The sequence below is a fragment of the Semicossyphus pulcher genome, unplaced genomic scaffold (assembly GCF_022749685.1).
Source record: "Semicossyphus pulcher isolate SPU_LCO1_2020_fin unplaced genomic scaffold, fSemPul1.0.p SCAF_19, whole genome shotgun sequence".
Taxonomy (NCBI): Eukaryota; Metazoa; Chordata; class Actinopteri; order Labriformes; family Labridae; genus Semicossyphus; species Semicossyphus pulcher.
The window spans coordinates 6,486,752-6,508,071 of record NW_027211692.1 but is presented as its reverse complement, the minus strand read 5'-3'; the positions used below and the strand labels follow the sequence as shown (position 1 = coordinate 6,508,071).

The window sequence follows — 21,320 nt, the reverse complement described above, 5'->3', positions numbered from 1 at the left end:
AACTGCAGTTTTTTGCACTTTCGCATTGGCTTCATTTTTCCACACTGGAGGTTGCCGCTTGGTTTGTACCCATAATAACAGAAGATGTAAGCAGAGGACTCTGCAGCTATAGGGGGGTGGTATTCTGCACAGGCGGGGTAAATACGTGTAAATCAAAGGGCACTGTAATAAATAATTAACATGCCATAAACATAAGTCCCTGATTGTCCCTCCTTATTAGTTCATTCTAAACTGATGATTATATCAGGTCGCATTAAATAGCAAGAAATGCAACAGAAATAAAGTGTTGTAATGAACAGCGATGGGCTGGTCTCTGCGTCATTTTCTCTAAGACTACTACATATTTTTAGACACGACTTTAAAGTGTTGATTAATAGCACTTATAAAATTAATAGTTGTGATTGTAAAAGAAAAGGTTGACTGCTCGCCTCTAACTTCAGAGACGCCTGTTGTGATGAATCTGCTGGGTATCATTACGTGCAGCCCAGCAGACCCACTGCTGCTACACTTAACTCGACGTGGTGAATTCATTCGGAGATCATACTGTACTTACAAGAAATTCATTTACATGAATTACAGCGACATTAGATACGGATTCTGTCGATTTGAAGTGGAGCCAAAAAATAATCAAACGATTCATTAAAAGTGTCTTGGCGCTCGGGGTTTCATGTCGCGTTCTGCACGTTCAGACAGCCCCAATTTGCTGTTTCTAAGGAGTGAGGTACATTAAATGTAAGCAATGATTAAATAATCTATCAGCTTAAGTACTCCTGCCGTCACAGTCTCTCACAGCCATCGCTTTCATTAATGCTTCATGTAAAATGTGAGGAGAAAAGCTCTGTTGTATTTTCTCTGAACGACCTCGCAGGATTTTCTGCAGCTCTTTGCTTTTTGATATAATCAGCTATCTGCATACTTTATTCTGTGTATTCTAACCTCCCGACCATTAGAGGCTCACTTAAAAGTAAATTTCATTTTAATGCAAATTAGCAGTCTCACCAGTCTCTATGTCTTCCATTACTGAAACCTCAGTGTGCACATAATTGGGTCAGTATAACATGAAGGTAAGAACATCTTCAAGTCAAAATAATGTAGAGTGAATAATGAAAGCACAAATGTGCTTGTTCTTTACAGAGATGTGTATAATGTTGAAGTGTTATTGGAAACTTGTAAGAGACGTGCTCTTTGACTTCATGACAGCAAACTGCTGTGCTGTTTCCATGGTTTCTGTTAATTCAGATGCAGCAATGATGCATCAACATATTTCCCTCTTAAGACGAAAAATTTCAGCTCTATTAATAACTTTCAAAGGCTGAGATATGAATACAATACAGCAGACCTCCTGCTTCTTGAGACGGCGGGTCAGAATTAGTTTTCATGGAATAAATGTAATGTTCCCTCACTAAATGTCACATCATTACCCGGCATATCAAACAGCAGGGAGCTGTGTGCTGCAGGAGGAGGTCAATACAGGATGTGCTGTGGTTGTGTGGAGGGAAACATTTCACATCATTCCATAAGGCAACCAACAACAATTATAACATTGAAAACTTCCAGAGATGCAGTTTGGACACAAAAAGGGGATCTTGTTTTTCACAGGTTTATTTGTAAGGACAGGAAATGATGACATTTAAGACTCCCTTAAAGCTCCTGTGAGGAACTGGGGTTTGTGTTGATGTTGGCGCCCCCTGTGGACAAAGCTGTACCTCTTATCTCTTTGCTGATTTTGTCCTGTACATGCTTAAAAATCTCACCCTGCTTTCTTTAACAGTCACATGTATCACTCACTTTAAATGTTTGCCCTGGAAAATGTAAACAAAGGCAGCGTGCAGTTAACACCTACCCCCCTTGTCAGCGATTTCAGGCATTAAAAATAACAATATAGAAATAATCAATCATGTCGCTGATGGTCTGGTTTGGTGTTGTAGGTCATACAGAGTCATCAGAATTAATTTCTGTTCCATCATAACCAGTGAAAAACTCCTCACAGGAGCTTTAAAACATTATTTATTCAATTAATTTAATTAAGAACCTTAATTATTAAATGTTTGTTGGTGTCAAAATATCTACAATTGTTTGTCTGGTGTTTTTCTCCTGAACGCTGTGTGAGAGATGCCAAGGACGGCAGGTACTGTTGAGTTTTCCTGTTTGGTGTCATTCTGCTGTTTTTGTGTTTATTCATAATAACAGTGGGACACTGTTAATATTGTTAACATGAATAAACACAAAAACAGCTTTTTCACATTAGCTTAACACGGCGGTGCAGAACCAGAGTCAGGTTTGGTGCAGATCAGCACTTTCTTTTACAACAGACGGTTTGAATGACTGTAGATCAGGAGATGGAGATGCACCCGAGGCTGCTGATGAGGAGGAATGTTTTTGTGCTATTTATTAATCAGACTCTTGTTTTTAATTACACCTGTTGCACATATTTTGTATTATATGTATGTTTTTTTCTGTTTTAATTGTTCTGCACAAAAACACCGAAACAAATTCCTTGCATGTGTAAACCTACCTGGCAATAAACCCAGATTCTGATTCTGATATTAAGAACAAACCTTGAACATGAGGGCGAAGCAGCTAGCTCAAGAGCTCTGGATGTGACATGGTCATGAAGTTATACGACTGATAGGTGACCCTTACAGCAACTTTCTCAACCTTGCTGCTAAAAATCTACAGGCACTTTTTCTGGCAAAATTTGAAACACGGGGAGGCCAGAAGATCTCGTCAGCAATGCACTATCCCGGTGAACCTTGGTGTCAGCTGTTGTGGCCGTGGCTGAAGAAAAGGAAATAGGTGCATCAAACTCTAACAGCTGACGGATGCTGCAAAAGTCGTTGTTTTCTCCAGAATCAGAGGCGCTTCAGTGACAAACACACAAAAATGCCACATGTGGCCATCCACCTGTTCACTATGTTTATTTATTTATTTACATTATTCTTTTGGCTTTTTGCCTTTATTGGAAAGGACAGCTGAAGAGAGACAGGAAATGTGGGGAGAGAGAGAGAGGGGGATGACATGCAGCAAGTGGCCGGCAGACTGGGAGTCGAGCCTGCGATCAGTAAAGTGATAATCTCAAAGATTTTCATTTAAATAAACGTCTGTTAAGTCACTATCTCGCCGAATGAGGTAACACAATGGTGATTGAGCCTGTGGCCCACTGATGAAAGCCTTTGCATTTGCAGTATTACAGACTGGGTGTCTGTGGCGAATTTGGGTGGAAAAAATCACAAGCGGTGCCCAGTTAGTGACGCATTTTCCATCAGCCAGCAGTGGTTGGTCTGCCAGAGAGGGTAGGCGGAGCTTAGCGGCTGCTTTTCCGCTCTCTGCAAGTGTTGTGAGTAAACAGTAATCTACTATGACTGAACAAACAAAGAACAGATGGATGACTACAGATACAACTTCAAAAATAAGTGAAAATCCAAAGAAAAAGAAACAAATTGGACGCTCAGATGAAGGCAAACAGTCTAAAAAGGAAAGCGACCGTCAGCCAGGAAAATCAAGAGTTACAACCAGAGCCAACCGTGGACGTCACACATGCAACACTGTCTGGATATCTGGGAAGTGTGCTCCCGCAATTATCGTTTATCGCTATTGAAACCGAGATCTTCGAGATTATAACTTTTATAACTTATAACTAAGTACGTGTCCAACAGGCACTGTTTTTAAATGAATAGTTGTCGTGTTTCCTTATTGTAGCTTGAACTTTGTAACTCAGTATTTACAGTGAAAACCAGCCATTGTAAAACTAAAAAAGTCACATGAAACTAAAAGGAATAACTTTCTTGGCTTCACAAGAACAACGAGATTGTACTCAGACACGGAACTCGTCTCATTATTGTCTGGGGTTGTGGAAGAGTTTGAATGTTGAACTCTCGGGACCCTCAGTGACGCAGCAGATCAAATGTGGACCGACTTCACACCACTGTCTGTTAGCTGTGGTCTGGTACAGAGAAACGAGTGTGGGTTGTAGTTTCAGTGTCACGGCAGAATGTGAAAATCCCACTGGAGTCTGTCAATCTGGGATAAATTTGAGGAAGCCTTTGTGGAGCTAAGAATATCTTGAAAACCCATATTTCCTATTAGTGCTCGTGTGTTGCCATTGGCAAAAGAGTGAGTAATTCAGGATGAGCCCGGTGCAGAGAGCGAGAGGATATCTGGAAATATCCTGATTGTGTTTCACTGATTGTTATTTGAAACTGAGGAAAGTGGAGCGCAGAACGGTTTAAAGTCAGACGCAATTACAAGTATCATCCGTTAGACTCGCACAGTGCACAATATTACTTTTTTCATGTGATCAATCTCAGACACAAAACTTATTGTTTTCCATTTTCTTGTTGCTCTTTAGACGCAGAAGAGATCTAAAATAACCTCACCCTATGTGTGTGTGCGTGTGTGTGTGCGTGCTGGAGTCCTTTATGACTTGTTGTTATTGTGATTCGATTGATCGCAGGTGTCATGACGCACAGAATATCCAAGTTTTCATAACTGTCGTGATATTCTTAAAAATTGAATATCAATATTGTGTCATTCTGCAGCTTCAGTAATAGAAAAACAATTGTCACTCGATTCCCCTGCTCACACTTAAAACCTGTATTAATGGCCTCTATTTCTCAAGTTATAATAGTTTTACTTTCCTGTTCCTCCATCTCCATTTCTACTCTACACACACACACACACACACACACACACACACACACACACACACACACCGAGCAGGAGGCAGGATTCATCCTCAAGTTCCAACAACTCCTCTGACTCTTTGCCAACAGAAAAACATTATTCTGAGAGGAAGAGACTTTATCAAAGCTCAGAAACAGTTCACCCGGTGATGTGGGAATACTGAGCATTCTGGGATAGATTTTTTTTTAATGTGCACAAAGATGTGGATCTGCAGTGACGGCAGTGATCAGGAAACACAGGTAACCTCGTAAACTACCCCGCAGTCACAGAGTCAGTCACACTATAGAAACCCCGTCAGCACCTGGTTCATCTGCGCTGCATTACGGCTGCTTCATGTAAACGTTGCACACACATTAGAAAATAGGTATACTTAACTCTATGATTGAACAGTCTTTATGCTACAGATGATCCTTTCCTTTCTTTCTATCTCATCATGATTCGTCGAGCACTTTGGGCTGCATCTTTGCATGAAAGCTGCTGCAAATAAAGTTATTATTGTTATTATTATCATTAAGAGGAGGACAAACAAATAGTGCATGTAATACATACACAATATACCTTATTCCCACTGCACGGCTCTGCTTTGTTCCAGGTGACTAACTTTTGGCAGCAGGTACTTTTCTCAACGTCCTTTTCCAACTCCTAAATGTATGCAGTATTTTAAGCATCATTGCCATAGCGATGCCGAATAAAACTACTACGACATCATATTTATGGGACTTAACTACGTCAGAGGCATCCGAAAGGAAGTGACAGGGTACAGAAGTTAGCTTTGCTATTAAAGATGGAGGGGTTTGTGCAGGACGCCCCTCGTGATATAAGTGATGATTCAAGGGACGACTCCCTCTGACAAAGCAGCAGATGTGCTCAAATTTTGATATTAAAATAAAGGAAATTACTAATTCAGGTCAAAATTAATTAATCACCTTCCTTGTGGATATGAGTACCTTCAGATTGTAGATTGGCCGTTCCTGTCATTTAGTGATTTAAAGGGCCAGTTCGCCAGATTTCAACCTCAGTCCTATCATGCTGTTATGGGGAGCTGATGCCATTATGGTAGGAAAACATGCAGTTTGTCTCTGTGCCTTTGGAGGACACTATCCGCTTCTCCAATGGGCCCTGGAAAACCTCCGCCAGACTATGTAAAAAGTGTCATCCGTATTTTGGATTCTGTCCCACTCTGAGTCATTGCCTGCAGCAGTATTTCACTCCACTGTCTCTCGCTGGGCCATTCCTCTCAGAGGGAGGGGCGCAGTGCACGCTGGGTGTTGTAGGAATGTAGAATAGGTGAAACCACTTGCTGTTTGTACAACTTTCTCCACAGCTATGGCGCCAATTTCAAATATAATTGCTTCTATCGATTACAGAGAACACCAGCTTTGGCTGACAGTGGCTTTTTCCAGGGGTGAACTGCTCCTTTAAGCTCACTATCACAGAATTTGTTGGTGTGTAGAACTAAAGACAATTGTGTCTACATCAAGCTACCTCACACACTGACTGTTCAATCAGTGCTATATCTATGCATACAGAAAAGCAGCATACACTGCATGCCCTTCAGTAAAAGAGAAGTGAATAGTAAGTCTCATCCGAGCTTTGAAAAACCTGAATGTACAGGATTGTTCGCGTCTCGCAGCTCCTAACAGCTTTTAGAACATCTCTACTGTGGAAGCATTGTGTTAAAACTGCAAAGGGTTACATTCTTGGTATATGAAAAGATATTCAACATTTTATCTTACACACGACCTTGAATTTGCTCTGAAAAAGGCGCTTTTAATCTCTGACGATCAATTTTCCCAGAGCACACATTTACACAGTACATCTGACCATATCGTTTCCTTCCTTTGAGTACTGGGCTAAAAAAAAACTGCATTACGCTTTTAGAGACATCTGCCATTTGGCCAGTTAAACTGAACTACAGCCTCCACAAAACACAGTGTTCATGAAGCTGTGAAAATGCCAACCGAGTCTTTTTCACTGCACAAAAGCCTCCTACAAGTCTGCGTCCATTTGAAAAGTGACAGTCTGCAGCTCTCCGCCCAGAGTCCATATGGTCCCTGTATTTATGGGGTGATGAGGCCTGCTCCTGGGGTTCAGAGTGGTCATTATCTGGGGGATGCTACAGCTCCAGTAGTTAAGGTCACCTGCACACACCGGATGTCCTCACACTCCAGCCGGACTGGAGGATACTAAATGTGTAATCATCTCTGAGCCCACAAAAGGCAGACTGGCCATTATAAGAGCTTATTGTAGGGTCCATCCTGGCTTTATATCCACCTATTTCAGCAACACAATCCAAAATGGGACATCTTTGCTGTGGTGTTATAACAGATAGCAGATATAGCCGACAGTGGTGAAGGCAGGACTCGTACCGGGCTCAGAGTTCAGACTGAAGCAAAACTGATGTCTGCTCTCGTCATTGGTCCGTCTGCACTGTTTCATGCTCGTCAAATCAATAGTTTCGGATCAATTCATGTCAAATTAATGCAGTTTTTATTTTTCAAACATGCTTATCAGTGTTCTTTGGAAAAAGCTCATAAAAAGGAATGCTATAGTCCAACTTCAATTAATACTCAAACAATTAATCAGCACCTCCTTTAATCATTAAACAGTAAAGTTTAATGTTTTAGAATCTTTGAAGATAAAGATAAAGATGTCACTGACCCTGCTCAAACGAGGTCACTGAACCTGTTTTTAATTACACAGTTTATTACACATCCATGATAATTGGCTGTTAAACACTTAAACAGCAAAACCTCATAATGATAATAATAATATAATTAGTGAATGTACCAAAGCCTGACATTTGTTTAAACAGCAGCAGGTACAGTTCACATACGCACACTCTCAGAGAATATGCAATGAAGTATGAATTAACTAACCTGCAGAGGAAACGTTAACGACTGAGGCCATAATATTTATACAGCTCCTCCGCCCCCGTTCTTTATCTCAGTGCACAAGTCAAATCAATGTTTTATTATGTACATTTACTACAAAGACTTTCTTCTATTTCAGGTGAAATCATAACTTTTGTTCTCAGTAAAAGTCTGTTGCTCTCGTCTGTCTTTAAATGAACTAGATGAATAAAAGCTGAGAGTAAAATGATCCACAAGATCCTCCTGCAGGTTGTTATCAATCTGTACGTGTGGAAGTCAAACACCATAAACGGCAAAGGGTTTTTTAACTTGCCATTTTTCATTCACACTGACTTGTACTGTACAGCATTGAATCACTTACCAGTTATACTTAAATGTTATCTTTATGTTTAAACGCCCCTGCTGTTGAATAATTTGTTTTAGTCAGACCAAGTGTTCCCTAAAGATTAAGACTGTTCAACATGAGTCTGTGATTCACAGAAACACTGTGGACACAATAACAGTCACAAAAACAAATCAGCATTCTGCTGCTTTCAGTTTTAGGGGTTTGAAAAATCTGATTCACCTTCCTTCTATAAATGTGACTGAACTGGATTCACCTTCAGCTCAGCCGAGCCTTTTGGACACTAGTCTTTAGTTTGTCTGTAGGAAAAATCTATAATGTGACTATAAGCATCTTTTTAAAGCATCACTTTCTTCTTAAATATTTGTAGTTCTTAATATTACAATAACATGACTTGTGCGATGCCTGTTGCAGGGGCGCTTATATCTTTAAAGTAAAGTGCTAATCTCAAAGATCTCAGTTTCCTTCTCTTTGGTGCCACCTATGGTGATAAATGGTAATTGCGGGAGCACACTTCCCAGATATCCAGACAGTGCTGCATGTGTGACGTCCACGGTTGGCTCCGGTTGTAACTCTTGATTTTCCTCGCTGACGGTCGCTTTCCTTTTCAGACTGTTTGCTTCATCTGAGCGTCAAGTTTGTTTCTTTTTCTTTGGATTTACACTTATTTTTGAAGTTGTATCTGTAGTCATCCATCTTTTCTTTGTTTGTTCAGCCATAGTAGATTACTGTTTACTCGCAACACTTGCAGAGAGCGGAAAAGCAGCCGCTTAGCTCCGCCTACCCTCTCTGGCAGACCAACCACTGCTGGCTGATGGAAAACGCGCTGGCACCCAGTCTGTAATACTGCTAATGCAAAGGCTTTCATCAGTGGGCCATAGGTTTAATCACCATTGTGTCAACTCATCCAGAGATAGATAGTGACTTAACAGACATTTATTTAAATGAAAATCTTTTAGAGATTATTACTTTAAATTAGGACGTTTTTAACGTAAAAACTAACTCAAAAAAAGAGGCTAAAAAAGAGATTTAATGGCTCTCACAAATTTCTTTAAATCCTCGTAGAGCCAAATAGTTGTAAGAGAAATTATACTGATCAATTTACATGAAACTTATGCATCAATATGCATCTTAAGTGTGTGTTTGTGGGTCCTCTCGCCCCTCACCTTGTACACAGGAAGTGACATTTAACTCCTCCTTACAGTGTCCACAACACGACAATTCAGGGTCAAATAGTGACATCACATCTGTGACAGAGCACTACGTGTGTGAAGGTAGGCGGGCCCCTTCACTGCCTGCAGCTTTAATCAAATATGGATTTTTAGAGCGGTCATTTTAATGTGAAGAAAAGTCTCCTCCCTCACAGGACCGCCACGACAACTTCATGGAGTAGAGAAGCAATGTATTTTGCACTCAGTATAATTGGTGTATCATCCCTACCCCATCCAGGAATGATATCCTGCCTTTTTGACTCTACTAAAGACACATACTGTGTCCAAACTTGCACATAATGAAATGAATGTTATTAGAAGAAGCTGTGTCTTTTTTACAAGATGAAAAGTGCAACATAACAAGCTGCACAATGACGCCATCTCATTCTTTCAGCGTTACTTTATTTCCACACCTTCACTTGAGAGACACAGTTCATGCCTGCCAAGAGAAAGCAAACTGAAATAATAACCCTCGAGGGTTAGAGTAAACCGCTCCAAACATGCTCGGTGTGAACACACCCTCAGAGTGTCACGCTCATGCAGCAGTCCGCAGGAGGGAAACACTTTGCTCCCAAAGTGAGGTAGTGTCTTTAAAGCGAAGGTCATCTGTCTTTACTTATTGTAATGTCCTTAAACACTCCAGCCTTCTTTCCTCAAATACATCTGCAAAGATAAATGACTCTATGAAACATCAGTGTGCTGTGTTGTTTTACATTCGATTTAAAACCTGCATTAAGACCTTTAATGTTTCCCCGTCGCTGCAGGTGAGGAAAAAATGCCGGATGTATCCTACATTACACCACGACACTTCTCTCTGCTTGCAGTTTGTGAGCTGCCTCCTTCACACCTTCTCTTCCTCTCCCCTTCTTGCTCTCAGCTTAGCGGCATTAAGTCTTTTTTTTTTTTCCACCAAAGCATGCTCTCTGGCTCCGAGCGCTGGCATCTCTTGCATCGGTATGCAGCTCCCGTTCAGACTGCTGATCCCTCTTTATGAGGACATGAGTTTCAATGCTTTTATCCCCCACCTTCACTTGCAAATATGCCTGCATTCAGTATCTACACTCCAGCTCTAGAGACCCGTGGGAAGCCTTTAAAGAGGAAGTCAATAAAAGGGTATAAACATGCATGAGCTTAACTTTGTGCTTTTTCTGTCTTCATTCAGTCGGCTTTTGGATGGCAGGAATAAATACATTTCCGGTTTTTACACTGAAGCAGAATGTTTTATATTTTTTATTTTTACTTTATAGAAAAACATTTGTATTTTAGAATAATACTCCTTTAAATGAAAGACCTACAGGCAGTGATATTGACTGCCTGTTTAAATCAATTCAGCTCGTTAGCCTAGTGATGAAATTTCATCATTTGTAGATGTATTTGCATTCGTATACGTTTCATCACACCATCAGCGGGAATATGCTATTCATCGAATTACTGATCTGCACAGTGTGTATATTCCTTAATGAGAGTGGACATGCATGCGGCAGAATTATCTGCAAACTATAAAACACTCAACATTTTAAGGGACATTATGTAGAAGCTACACAAGCTTCAGTCCGTCCATATACGATGATATATTTGGAATGATGTTTTATAAGTCCAAGACAACATAGCTCCCAGACGCAGCAGTGAACTTCTCTTAAAAACTGTCTTTAATGCGACTGCAGATGCACAGACTCACACGAATGTTGTTCTGCCTTCAGACAGTGTATGCACTGGGAATTAGTCTGCTGATAACTGCGAGCAAGTTTGCTCAATAAAATTGTCAAATTTAATTGCTGCAAGAAAATAAACAGGTCGGACTGGTGTGATTTTTTTTTCAGGACGCTCTCGGGCACATAAACAGTTGCTTTACTTATTTTGCAGCGATGACAACACTGGGGGGGAGAGAACACCACGAGCATGCTGGGAAAATGTCACGAAACGCTCTGAAATGATGCCAGACTTGAAGACACTTTTAATTAGGCTCCTCTTTGTTACGTTTTTCAGTATGTGCTCTTTAAGTTGGCATGTTTCCCCAAACTTCCTGCGAGCTTCCTCAGAAATGTAGAGATCTCAAAGTATGTTAGCGGACTGGAGACACTAAATAGCCTTACAATGGGAATGTTAATGTGTGTCTGTGTAATGCCTCTGTGAAGGCCAGGTGACCTGCCACATGCACCTGCCTCCATCCTGCAACATGCATGCTGGGAAAGTCTACAAGCCTTTCTTTATGAGAATTGGATTTTATTCTGCACCTACAAATGGATACAAGCCTTCCCCACGAGTCAACAATCTGTACTTAGCAGGCTTTCTTCTCCATCGTTTTTATTTATTTTCAGCCTCTTTAATTCTGTATTGTGCACGAAGCATATCGAATCATAAAGCCATAAAATGCAACACATTACTCTGGAATAAATAACTACATTTTCCATGATTTGCTGCTTACAAGTCTATGAAAATGCATGACTTATTCCAGCAAGCTATCAAATTTCCAAAGATAGTGCAACAGAGCCTCCTTTATGTGCAGCTCAGACGTCCAGCCGGACCGGCCGACTGAAGGGGCTTTATGAGCACAGACACACAGCGATGCCAAATCCTTCTGAGGGTGCGAGACTGATGAAATTCTCCGAGTTGACACATAAAAATAGAACCATTTAAAACCAGCGGCCAGCGACTATTTGAAACACAAAGCACATCAATTAACTCATGAATAATTATCATTACACAACTTATCCAAAGATTGACCGCAGCCTCTGGTCCGTATCATTCGTGCTTCATACAAACAAATCTACGGGAAGGAAAGGATGGGAATAAAACACCAGTACACAAAAGGCTCCCCAGCTTATTGTCCAGCTCTGTTTGTGCTCTGGCAAAAGACCCCGACATAACTCAAACAAGCACAGTCACTTGTGCTCAGGCTGCCAGTTGTTTGGTTGCAGTGCGATACCTCAGATAGTCAATCCTCTGTTTGGACGCCTCCCAAACACGCACAGCAGAAAGAGAAAGGGGCATCTATTATGGCCACCACATAATGATGCTCACAATATTTCATGCTTATCTCTCCCTCACTTTTATAAACACACTCTTTCTGAACAGAATGAGGACTACTTTTGTGCAAAGGCCTTCCACTTCTGTGATAGCCATCAAAGGAGCTCACAAACAAATGTGACATAACTTTTAGGTGATACAACATCCACGCTGGGAGACTAAAAAACAGATGACGCTCCAGCTGGGTCATTGAGCAGTGTATGGATGGCATTTCTGAATAAAAATATTAACTTTGCTCATAGAGACTGCAGCAGGAGGAGAAAAGGGAGATCATCACACGGGCTAAATGAGATTCAGAGGCTCATCCATAGTCGGGCACAAAGCCCACTTCAGCAGAGATGAGGGCCAAGAGAGATTGGTAAAGGTCAACTCTGCAAACAGGCATAAAATGAAGTATAGGCTTCATTTGGGGCACAATGCTAAAATGTAGAGAATGCATAAAGAGGAGAGAGAGAACAGACGCCTACCTTCACAACGGCAGCGCTGAAAATCATTCATCAAAAGCTCAACGAGAAACGTTCCACATTTCAATATCTGAGGAGTCTGTTCAAACAGGCTCGGAGGCACTTTCCTATTTGTTTAGAGGGTTTAAATCTACATGTCAAAGTAGGATCAGCTCTACTGCATCTTTATGGACTTTTGTGATATGTGATATATGTACCCAGTAAAGGGTGAAAGGTCAACTTTTTCATCATAGCGATGCTTCAGTATGACACATTAGCTTTTGCAGAGTGAACATGTAAGTCGTGGACATGTGTTCATTGTTGTCGTATATTGTAAAAAGTTTTGTGTAAAGATTGCTGGAATTATTTACTTTGACCTCTAGGGTGTGTGTTGTGTTGGAGTAGTTGGTCGGTCACATGACTAGGTCATGTGTTTATAGGTCACAGGTAAATGGAAGTTAGTTGAGCATAAGTGGAGGGAGCAAACGGTTCTTACCGTAAACCTGCTCACTCTTGAACTCATGTACTGGACTCTTTTCATCTCATCAACTGGTAATCGTCACTCATCTGTTTCACCAAAATTCATCTTCATTCTGGACATTTCTCATTTAGATGCACGTCAAGACCTGTCTTCACACACCTGTGCAAGTGACTAAAATGGTAGGACATTGGAACTTTAGATAGTCACTAAATAGGGTAAATAGTATGTGGGGCTCAATATGTCCAAGCTTTGTCTGAACGTGTCTTTCTGTTCTTTGTTTCCGGACTGTGTTGTGTTCAAAGGAAAATGACTTTAGTTAATAATGTTAATAATGTTCTCACATTTGCAGAGCTAAACTGAGGAAGGTATCAATCATTTATGTATTTGTAATTTCTAAATGGTTTTAAATATATATACACATTATTTTACTGAGGTTTTTATCATCTATTTAGGAAAATTAAAAAAGGACAAGCAGCAGTTTATTTTCTAATGTGTTTTTTTACCTCCACATTTTTGAGCCACAGTTTCCCAAAGATGCAACACAGGAAGTGACCCGTGCGGTGGTGAGAGGTACATGTGCACGTACTCATCATGGATGGACTCACAGTTAGCTGTATCACTTTAGATCTTTAGGGTCTTTAGATCAACATGGTCATAAATATATAATAATTTTAAATCTCCTCGTTGTCACTCAGTATGGAAGGTGAAACGAGCAGCAGCAGCCCCCCTCATGCTGTAAACACAGTATCTGCTGCTACTTGATGACACATGACAAATTAAATTCGGCTCCTTGGGTTTCAGATTCGGCAGGGTGAAGTTCACGGTTAGAAATATCGACTCAGCTGTCGGAGTTCATATAAGAATACATGTAAACTCTGTTTAAACGTGGATCTCCTCTTTGAGGTGCGTGATCACAGGTGCCTCTTCAGGTACTTTAGATGGAAGCGCTGCTTTAACCACTTCCAGTGTGACCAATTGTAGCATTCAGCTTATCATGAGTATCTTGAGACAAGCTTCTCGACAAGTAGAAAAACCTCTCTCGCTCAAATACGAGTCTGAATGATCTTAAATAGACTAATTGCCCTTACAGTCTACTTGCCTCATTGCTAAGCTTTTACCCACTCAGAGAGTGCATGGCGTGTAAGAACACTCTGACAAAGAGCATGGAGGAGGGAGACTGACAGCACGCGGCGTCTTTGGGGCAGCGAGCGGCTAATCTTTAAGCCCGCTCCCCACTTGTCTGAGCACATTTGCCTCTGGCTTGAGGCTTATCCCTACAGATGTATATCTGTCAACAGACAGCAAGCAGGACGGCAGAGGCTCTTTAGGAGCACATTTGTCCCCTTACTGGATTATTCATTTGCAGAGGTACAGCAGAGAACCAGAGCCAGCACTTGGCAGCTGGGAGACGCTCTGCAGGGATAAGCTAACCCTCATCAGTGGGGAACGGGTATCCTTGAATGTAAACCACCTTCCCTGCCATACCTTCAGCTCCGCCAGCTTATTCCTGCTGCCTGATTATTCCAACCCACAGGAGATGCGGCCATGCATACACCTCAGCGGCTCCCTGCGTCTCACAATATGTGACATTTTGGGGTTCACTTTCGCTCGGGTCCAATATGTATTCATTTCAAGAGTTTTTCAATACACCCCGATCCAGGCTGAAACAGAACTCCATTTCACATAAAAGAGCTGAGAAGTGAGGCACCAACTGCAAACCTATAGTACACTCCAAATGGCAAATCGACTGTGCAGGTAGGACAGTTATTCACATCGTAGTCCGCCGTCTGAGTGTTGAGAAAGCTGCCTTTGAAATGGCTACTCCTCACTGAACTCTATAACAGGCCGTGCAGCTTCTGCCCCAGACAACAGGAAAGCTTTGATGCTTCGTTTTAATCCTGATCCTCTGAAACTGCTGCCTTTAATTTGCTTTTTATACATAATGGATATTTTCAGCATTGTTAGGCGGGTGAAAGCTGATTGGATTTTGGAGCATAATATGCAGAATCCTCACCTTATGCATACAGACCAGGAAATGTGGTCAAAATCTCATCCTTCCAGTTTATTTTGGTTATCTGTGGAAATTTCCATCCTGATGAATGCAAATGAAAACATTTAAATAATGCAGCACATTTGTTACATGTAATGCATGCAATATTATGCATGCATGTACTGTGCATGGAATGATTTTTATTTTTGAGAGAGCTTTGATTGAAACTCCAAGCATATATATGTGTGTGTGTGTGTGTAGCTGTGTCCCAATCCAGGGGCTGCAGCCTTCAAAGGCCGTATTCGAAGGCCGATTGCGTCACAGAAGTGCGTCGAAGGCTGTCCCAATTCGAAGGCTCCTTCAGATGCAGCCAGCAAATGCGTCCTCCGTTACCCCGGCCAGGAAGGATCCATCGGGTGCATCCTCCGCGGCCCACCGTATCCCTGGATGCATTGCGCGGCAATTCAAACGAGATGACTTTTAAACGGCCGAGGAATACACTTTAAAATGTTAACGTTTTTTGTTTCAATTCAATCGAATAGCTAGAGTTACACATGAAAATTAGTAAATGAAAGGGCCCTTGAAACAAATTATCCTTAAAATAATAGGTTAACTTATGTAACTTATGCTAGCTAGTTAGCCCGCTAGCTACCTGTTGCCAGGTGACGCAAGGGTAGACCAGACCGTCTCATTTCAGTTCAGCTTTAACGGTCTACGCAGGCTGTGAATGGAGCATCCTCCATGCACCGCCTCCTTCAAAGGCTGCAGCCTGTGGATTGGGACACGTGTATGTTTGTGTGTATGTGTGTGTGTGTGTGTGTGTGTGTGTGTGTGTGTGTGTGTGTGTGTTCTGCCTTTCTGTAGAAAGAAGTGTGGACATGTCAATACTGTTCTATTGTAGGAATGCCGTCACTGAATCTTAAACAAATGACCAAAACAGACATGTTATATTTGGGAGATTTAGAAAAGTCCTCAGTATTAACAATTTGTCATTTTCAGATTATAAAGTGACTTTTGATGAACAAACTTTAAATTATAATCAGGGTGTAACCCACATATGGATGGGTGTTCTCTTAATCCAATATTTGAAAGGAAATATCAAATGTTTTACAAGATTCTTGTGCATTTCTGATGACGCCTCGATCTCTTCACTAATCAGGGAAGAAATTAGTCATGTACATTATGAGGGAATTATTCATCCATGTCCCCTTTTGTCTTTAGTTTTGATGTCTTTGGTTTTGATACCAGATTAAATGCTGCAAGAAAAAAAAGAAAAGACAGCCACTTTCATTTATTCCCCGCTTTGCCCTCATTACTGCCCCCACACGTTATGGTCAAACACACACCAACGCTCAAATGTCACCTGCAGGTTGTACTTGCCAAAACGTCTGACGAGATAAGAAATGATGAAAGGCTCCGTGCTCAAACAAAAGAAAAGTTCCCCTGGCGGTGCGGGAGCTTTTCGGAGCCAGTAAGAAGGAAGGTGATGAAACACTTGAGTAGAAGGAAAGTCAGAGACGCTGTGGCCAGCAGAGAAACGCACAGATCAGAACACTTACATCAGCTCGCAGGTCTGCAAAGAGACTAAGTATAGCTGTGCCACATGGCTAATTAGCATTACTAGCCTGCCTGCCATCTAACCTGTTAACTGGCTCTGACACGTCTGACAGCGTCGGCATTAGCTGCCTTTGGTAAAATATGTTGTGATGATGCAGTGATACAAAATGAGCTCACAGAGTGACATGAACTCCCTGTGGTGCACATACGACACTACAGGACCTCACACTCCGAGCAGACGCACGAGGCTGCGGGACACACAATAGAGGAGACAATAGACACACAGAACTGTACATAAGCATTAATCCACTCTGCCACTACTGCATAGTAAACATGTATGCAGTGCAGCTCTCCATAGGCTGCAGGTACAGATAAGAGTCCAGCTATGCATTTAAGCTAAATACTAATAGTGTAGTTGTTCTAAGACGGATGAGCCTGCATGAAATGACTCCTGGCATTGTGGAGCGTGAACAGAGCTGCTGATGCTGAAGTCTTGTCTACAGTATCACTGCAGTGTGTGATGCAGCACACTGCAATTTAACTGTCGATTAGGCTGTGATCGCACACAAGATGCATGCACCTTATTACCTTCAGCGAGGAGGTTATGTTTTCACTCCCATTTGTTGGTTTGTTTGTCTGCTAGCGAGCACAATATCTCAACCTGTTTACACATTTAATTTAATCTGGAGAGAGGTTACGCCACGGCCCAGTGCAGATCTACAGCCGCAGTTTATACAGGGCTTGTTAACACTGCAAGATAGAGAATTCTTTGAATATTTGCCACACAAACGCTCTTCCTTGGATGAAAAAAAATCTGGCACATGTGTGCAATAATTGCCCACGTGTGTGTTTTGCAGCAGATCCTGATCCCGATGCAGATTAAACATTTCTGACCTGCTTAATAACCAATTTGCAGGATTGTGCAGCGCAGGAGGTGTGTGCTGTCTGAGTGCTTTCTATACAGCCTTTGAGGCACTGCCCAGGGCATGTGTCTAAACTTAAGCCTCATAGCATAAATATTTTAAGTGGCCCTTGAAGTGAGCGCTATCTTAGCTCAGCTCTTGGACAACATGATAAAAACTCTCTGTGCTTTCTTCTCTATGGCTCGATGTTATGAACCCAAATCTGTCACTAAATGAGCTCGCTTTCTGATCTGTCCATCTTTATTCTCAACACTGATGTCACTGTGGGGTTAGCTAATGATGCTAATAGGTTTGTAGCAACACCATCATATGCTAGCCCTTGAAGTAGTTAGGCTCGTGCTGCTGTGTTACAGTATTCATAGATGGACTCTCCAGAGCATCACTTCCGATCCCAGCATTCTGATAAAGCTAAATATTGAGCTGGTAATACGATGCATCAATTTATAACTGAAAGGTATCAGTGATGAGCTCAGGAGAAAATCATCTTAAAACTGCAACAATAGAACACCATCAGCATGAGTTTTGTTGTTGCTGCTCTAATTTTGAAGACAATATTTGAGTCTGACTTTTAAACAAAAACATTTTTTTCTCGACACTAGAACTGCGATGAAACACCAACCTCAAAGCACCGCGCCACTGGCTCTCCATAGAGCCCATTAAGGAAAACTCACATGCAGTAAATGACATCCAACCTTTTTCCAAAGCATACCACTAGTTTTAATTGGTTCCATTTATTCCATCACAACGTTAAAGCCGTCTTCCAGAGACTCCAATGACCTTGAGAAGGAGGAAGAATGTAACCAGTTGTCCCAGAGGTAACCACTTGTTTGTCCTGCTTGTGAGGGCCATCCTTGAACGCACCGTCAAATTGTCCATTCCATGAACCTGACCACACAACAGTGACATGGCCACATGAATGGCTGCCTGAGTTGTTGAAAATTATCTATAAATATATGCAGCGCTTCAATAAGAGTAACAGTTACGCAGCGTCTACAGTTTATACGTAACGGTACGTAAAACATGCAACATCATGCACGCCTATTTAACCCTAACCATGACCCTCTTATAGGACAGGGCACGAGCTGTATGTGGCTGAATGTGTCATCAGGTCACAGCTGGATATACACCACTTGATGGCATCTCAAGTTGGACAGCTCATTGAGATGAAACGGATGTGAGGGGAGGGGGACGGGCTGAGGGGGAAGGACAGCAGGACTGCCAAAAGCTCCATACGTCAAGGCGGGAGAAAAAAATCCTTTGGTAATTTTAAAGAGAAATGCACGAGTCAGACGGAGAAGATTTAACATATTAAAGCTGCCTCTGAGTTAAACTGAGCCCCAGCTGTGCTTCTCTCCTCCACATGTGAAGGTCTGACGCTTTCTGTCTAAAGATATTTGACATGTGGCGAGAGGTGACATCTCTGAAGCTAAATAGGACTCTTTAGAGCAGACTTTTCGATGTGATGTTGAAATTCCATGAGCCGTATACAGACTGAGTATAGGTTTCTTACTGATTTCAGAGTCTGTTTAGGCTCTCACTGTGAGGTCCTTGATGGGGAAATAGTTCAGATTTTCTCTAAATCAGCAGCTTCATCTCCTCAGCACAGTGAAGTGAGTCAGCTTCCCCCTGATGTCATGTGGGACAAAATGTTGGTCAATTGGTGTCAGCAGGGATTTTTGCTTTGATTTGGGACTTCCTGACATGAAACCCTATGATAGCCCCTCTCCCCCTCCTCCTCCTCCTCCATGCTGTAGGTGTTATGTATCTGCGCACTGGTCGCCTACAGGGCGGTGGCTGCGCAGGCATGTCCAAGAGCGGGACGGTCTGTGGGGAGTTGAGGGGAGTTGTCATGAGGAGACACTGATGCCTGGCCGCAGAGAGGCGTCACACACCTGCCCCTGATCCCTGCAGCCCAACTTTAAATGAGCGACTACATGGCTCAGTAATGCATACCGACACACACACACTCACACACACACATATTGTGCCTACACTTACAGTGCGCAAACTGGCCGTGTGGAGACAAAAGCTTAACTCAGACGCAGGAATCGCTACATCGAAAGACTTGTTTAGCTCCTCTGCATAATCACTGATTTACAACCATGTGTGAAATCACTTCAAAGGCCCACAAAGACACGACAGTATGAGTTCAACATTATTCCCACAATGACACCGGTCTCACAACAACAGGACGCACGCACGAGCAGCTGTAACCTCTCGTGCATCTGTGTGTCAGCTCCAGGAACAGAGCCGGATGATCAGACTAACAGGAGGAGACTGCAGGCGACTCGTCTGCAGCCTCATGGTTTTATCGGTCACTTCACACCAAAGGAAGGGCACCATGCAAGTTGTCTCCGCTACACAAACTTGTGCAGCCGCATTCTGCTCTTCATTGTGCACAATTCAACTTCCAGCATTCCAGCACATCGGCTGTGACAGCAGACAGCAGCGGCCGAGCTCCGGACACTGCTGCGCAAACACAGCGTTTGACAGGAAATCAAGTCCGTTCGTGGTGAACACTTAAACTCACGTGCGACATGATCACATATGATCTTTACACTAAACGCAGACACCACCTCCCCGCACACCACGCCCGTCTACAGCTACATCCACATCAGCGCTCACCTTTAAAGACGCTCGCATAGAGGCTGTAAAGGATGAAGATCAAGTGCTGCTTGAAAATCATATTCTTCTCTTTTCCTGCACGGGTTCACGTCGACACTCCACGCGCGTCTGTCTCTGTCTCTTCCTCTCGTCGGATGGACTTATCCAGGTAAACGGCGCAGCTTCGGACTGAGCGGAGTTACATTGATGAACTCTGCCGTTTCCAGAGGAGTCCCTGTGTATTCTCGCAGATCCGGGGGCAGTGATACTGTACAGTGTAGCAGGACGGCAGAGAAGCTCGTCGGCAAAGTGCAGCTCCTGTCTCCCTTTATTGCCTTTCTCTTTGACTCGCTGCAGAGAGCAGGAGTCCCGCCCACGCCTTTTGACTAATGAAGACGCTTCACCAATGGAGAACACCTCGAAATAGTTCTGATCTCCGGTAAACTGTCAAAACAAACACACCGTGTGACGGAGGGGTCACTGTCTTACATCAGTAATCCTGGGATCGTTTCAGGAGCACCATTTAGAAATGTCAGAGAACAAAGAGCCTCTGCAGGAATGTGCTGATAGTTGAGGCCCTGAATAAAAAATAGAAACTATATAAGGTCATAACACAGACCCTCTGTGAGGCTTTAACAGGAAGTTGTGGTGATGCTCAATGCTTCATGTTTGTGTCAGTGAGAGCCTTAACTGTGAGAGTGCGAAAATCTCCGCCCGTGTGATTTAATGTATTAAAATATGCCCACAGCCAGCAGAGTTAATTTAACACTTTTAGACAGTCTGAACAGCCGCTCCAGAGTCAAAACAGCTTCATGAGCAGACAAACAAGCCTGCAGTCAACACCACGCAACTAAAAAAATAAGCGTCACTGCAAAACTGACTCATAATCACAAGGAAAATTCTAAGTGTCTTTCTTGGAGTCTGAGAAAGTGAAAGGACAGAATGCAGAAACCAAAAAAACGGTTTCTTTCTCCGAGGTCGTGACCTTTTGTCTGGCTGTGTGTCAGGAATCAGTGCACAGGCGCAGAGCAGGTTAATGGGCTCCTGGACATCCCTCTTCCTTCAAAGGCTCCGGCGAGTGGTGCACAGAAATGAGTGTGACCGTCCCTAAAGACAGAGGTGTGGGGAGAGCGGCGGCTCCAGCCAGGGATCGTTTTCTAAACCCATCGCAGGGATTTTACACAT

At 42.5% G+C, this 21,320-nt stretch overlaps 1 protein-coding gene across 3 annotated transcripts in view; it reads right to left on the bottom strand.

Moving 5' to 3' along the window:
• The window catches only part of cadm2b (cell adhesion molecule 2b), a 140,757-nt gene extending 120,302 nt beyond the window's left edge, over window positions 1-20,455 (bottom strand). For all 3 annotated transcript variants that reach the window (XM_069668306.1, XM_069668307.1, XM_069668308.1), the window contains exon 1: window positions 20,157-20,455. In XM_069668306.1, coding sequence (XP_069524407.1) covers window positions 20,157-20,217 — 61 coding nt within the window. In that variant the 5' untranslated portion in view covers window positions 20,218-20,455. The remainder of the gene's footprint in view (window positions 1-20,156) is intronic.
• Between the last annotated feature and the right edge of the window lie 865 nt (window positions 20,456-21,320).